Here is a 4020-nt window from a genome sequence, read left to right on the forward strand (position 1 = left end):
TATCTTCTACCATGTTCTCTTCCCCACAAACTTAATCTTTTTTCTAAGCTAAAAAGCCAACCACTTTTATCAAATGAGGATTAATTTTACCTGTTGATCTTTTTATTTGTCCTTTTCTGCATTTTCATTGCTTTATCATACTGTGATCAGAATTAGAAGCAGTATTTTAACCATGGTCCTACTGTAGATATTTATAAAATGCTATTGATTGTATTTGCAATGATGTATATAATAAAAGTGATGTTCTGGGGATACTCATTATGTTTGGTTATCGTGGGGTTTGGAGGCTGGGATATTTTTCTCCTATTAAATCCCCCCTTCTGTTTTTATGACTTATTTTTTTGAACTATATAAAACTTAAAATTTTGTATAGGTTGCTACTATCTTCCTACTATGGTGTGGAGCAGCGGTTCTCAACCTGTGGGTCGGGACCCCATTTGGGGTCGATCGACCATTTCACGGGGGTCGCCAAGCAAGGCTGTCCGCCATTTTTTTCCCCTTTCCCGGCGGGTGCCTTACCTCCCTTGGGCTGGGCCAGCTGGTGGTCGGCCTGCTCTGTCTCTGCCACTTTCCAGCTACGCCTTGGCCGGTGCAGGGGCAGAACCACACATGTGCGGCACTCCCGGGCAGGGAAAGTCCTCGACTTATGACCGGTTTAGTCCTCGACTTACGACCGGTTTAGTCCTCGACTTACGACCGGTTGGGGTCGCGGCATTAAAAAGGTTGAGAACCACTGGTGTGGAGGAACCCAGGCAATATCTCCCTAGAAAAGTATTGAGGCAATGCTGTTTTCCTATCCAGGATGAAAACAGAATCTCTGTATGTTAACCTATGATGCTGCTTCAGGCACTGATTTATTCCTTCTATAAGTTTGCATTTGGTTTAGAATGGTGAGCCTGCCTCAGTATTCTCATTTGAAAGAAAAACAATCTTTTGTAAACTAGTAATTGAAACTGACCACTTATTACAGAAATACAAGTTGTGAAAATATGACTTACAGTTCAGTCACATCTTTGGGGACCCCCTTTGGGAGGAACCGCAACCCTTTATTACTGCAACGAACTACAGAGTCCACACAGGTGCATTGGTCTGGACAACGGGGAGAGAAATGACAGCTGCTTTCTGTGTTGCCTACAAAGAAGCAGAGAAAGTGCATGAAAATAATGTCAAATACAGATGGGATAAAATTGAGAAAGTTCATGTCTAACACATTAGCCCCCCCTCATATAAATCTATTATAACTTCTATTTACAAATCACCATTATCAGGCTACATTATTAGATTTCACTTTTTAATTGTCAATTCAACCTCAGATATGATATTCCTAGCTCGTCCTTTGCTTTAGACTGCTTTAATGCCAGTGTCAATATGTATCTGGTTATAAACATTTTAATTTGCAGTAAACTTAGGTAGGTTTGTCTGTGTGCTTATATATTGTTTGCATGTCAAGAAGATGGGTAGGGAGATAAACCAATAGCCTTAGGAAATAAAAATTGTCTCCATGAGGAAAAATATGACTATTTTTTTTATTCTGTTCAATTGTGTTTGATTCTCAGAGACTATCTGGATAGATCCCTGCAGTTTTTTTGGCAGGGTTTTTCAGAAGTGGTTTGCCATTGCCTTCTTCCTAGGGCTAAGAGAAAGTGTCTGTTCCAAAGTTATCCAGCTCGCTTTGTGCGAAAAGCAGGACTAGAACTCACCGTCTCCTGGTTTCTAGCCTGTTCCCTTAACCACTACACCAAACTGGGTCTCCATATGAAAATTTGTTGTTGTTAGTTGAGAAGTCGTGTCCGACCCATCACGACCCCATGGACAACATTCCTCCAGGCCTTCCTGTCCTCTACCATCTTCTGGAGTCCATTTAAACTCACGCCTACTGCTTCAATGACTCCATCCAGCCACCTCATTCTCTGTCGTCCCCTTCTTCTATTGCCCTCAATCTTTCCCAGCATTAGGCTCTTCTTCAGTGAGTCCTCATTAGGTGGCCAAAGTACTTGAGTTTCAACTTCAGGATCTGGCCTTCTAAAGAGCAGTCAGGGTTGATCTCCTCTAGGACTGACCGGTTTGATCGCCTTACATTAACTAAATGCTCCAACCAGCTCAGCTTAATTAACCAGCATAAACTCTTTGTATTTCTATTTTTATTTATATTATTGCTAAGGATGATTGATTTAGCCCTCAAAAGGCAAATCAGCAGATATGTGCCCATGAGCCTCCCAAAATTCTACCCACTGAATCCCTTTAAATTTGCATTTTAAATTAAATCTTAAAAATATTTTTTTTGTGTTCCTGCATGGATCATTTTAATTTTCAATATTTACTTACTCACTTACACCCATGAAATCATAGACACAATTGCTGTCATCTTGCAACTGACAGCAAAATACTATATTTGACTATGTTGGAAAAAAACCCCATTGTATTTAAGCTGATCAAAAGGAAAAAAAATGTATTTATAATGGATCATTTACTTGGTGCTGTAGTTTACTGACTAATATACAGATCTGAATTATTCTAAAATATTTACCCTGTTTATCCTTTTTTTAAAAAAACTCTGAAAAACATTCATTGTTTCCTGACATGGTGAACAATTTATTCAACGTGCCAGACTTTCAATATTAATACGATACATTCCTTAATTTTTTAAATCATGAGTCTTGTTGTTTTTAACAAGTCTAATGAGCATCAAGCAACAAGATTAGCTATGCTTCCACTAAGAATTGGAGATCCACGTGCATGTGCATAAAAATACCTAATAGCTGAAACATGGGTGTTCATTTGTACAAAGCGGATTTTATAAAACAAATTAAACCTCACAGTTGGAGACCAAGAGAGTTCCTGCCATGAAAGTAAGCCTTTCAGTTAAGACTATTAAGTCATGGCTTTCTCCCAAAATTAGCATGTGGGTTCACAAAGCACTAGATATAGGCAAATGGTAGTATCTAAACATGCCTACAAAAATTGTGTTGAATAATCTTTAAAGGCAGCCAGTTAAAAAAAATAACAATTTAAATGTTTCACACTCCAGAGAATTATCTACCTGCCATTTAGTGAGTATTCTTAAAATCATTTTCATTGTTTCAATTGAGCAGGACTAACAATGCTATAAGGTCATTGGCTTCAGTTTTGAACAATGACTTCAATGCTTGACTGGGTCTAATAAAATGAACAAACTATAGTCTTTTATTGTGCTGGCAAAAGTTCGAATTTCCATTAGAAGAGGTAATTAAAATAAACAATGACCAAATAATACTGCAGAATCAAAGTGTGTGTGTTTTGTACTCCTATGTGCAGGAGTTTGGAATGTTGATTCCAATTTTTTTCATTTCAAAAGTGTTAAGGCTTTTCACTAGAAGATGAAACTGGATTAGCACTCAGTTCATGCCCAAGCTGGAAGGCTACAGGCATGATAAAATCTGTACAAAAGTACAGTAAGCAAGAGAAGAATTAGTAAAGGTTCTAACTAAACTATGCCAGAAAATCTAAAGAACAGTACATTAGCCAACAGATTGGATGAAATCGTCCTAATGCCAATTCCAAAGAAAGAAGATTCAAGAGTATGTGAAAACTACTGTACAGTATCCTTAATATAAAAATAATGCTTAGGGTAATCCAATGTAGATTAGAATCCAACATGGAAAGGTACTGTTAAAAGAAGTTGAAGAAAAAAAGACATTACTGACAATGTACACTGGCTATCTGAGAAAAGAACACCAAAAATAAGTCAAGATAAATTGATATAATCAATGATTATACAAAAACCTCAATTGGGTCAATCATGTTAAGATCAACCAGTTTTGGACACATGTATTTCAGACCTATTGCAGTGGCGTAGCGTGGGTTGTCAGCACCCGGGGCAAGGCAAGTAATTTGCGCCCCCTAACCCGTGGATTTTAGCACTTTCCCACCCCCACTGTTTCTCTTCCTCTCTTCCTTCTCCCCTCACTTCTTCGGTGCGCGTTTGCTGGGAGCCCACCCAGATTTGAGCATCTTGGATTCCGACTCTTTCTCCCACACTCC

General features: G+C 38.5%; 1 protein-coding gene across 1 annotated transcript in view; it reads right to left on the reverse strand.

Annotated features, from left to right (window-relative positions):
• Nucleotides 1–3336: 3336 nt before the first annotated feature.
• LOC107299428 (slit homolog 3 protein-like) overlaps nucleotides 3337–4020 on the reverse strand; it is a 9505-nt gene continuing 8821 nt past the window's right edge. The window contains exon 5 of the mRNA XM_015828788.1: nucleotides 3337–3416. Within this exon, the coding sequence (XP_015684274.1) occupies nucleotides 3337–3416 (80 nt within the window). The remainder of the gene's footprint in view (nucleotides 3417–4020) is intronic.

This window comes from Protobothrops mucrosquamatus, unplaced genomic scaffold, assembly GCF_001527695.2.
Source record: "Protobothrops mucrosquamatus isolate PMUCROS unplaced genomic scaffold, P.Mucros_1.0 scaffold4903, whole genome shotgun sequence".
Classification (NCBI taxonomy): Eukaryota; Metazoa; Chordata; class Lepidosauria; order Squamata; family Viperidae; genus Protobothrops; species Protobothrops mucrosquamatus.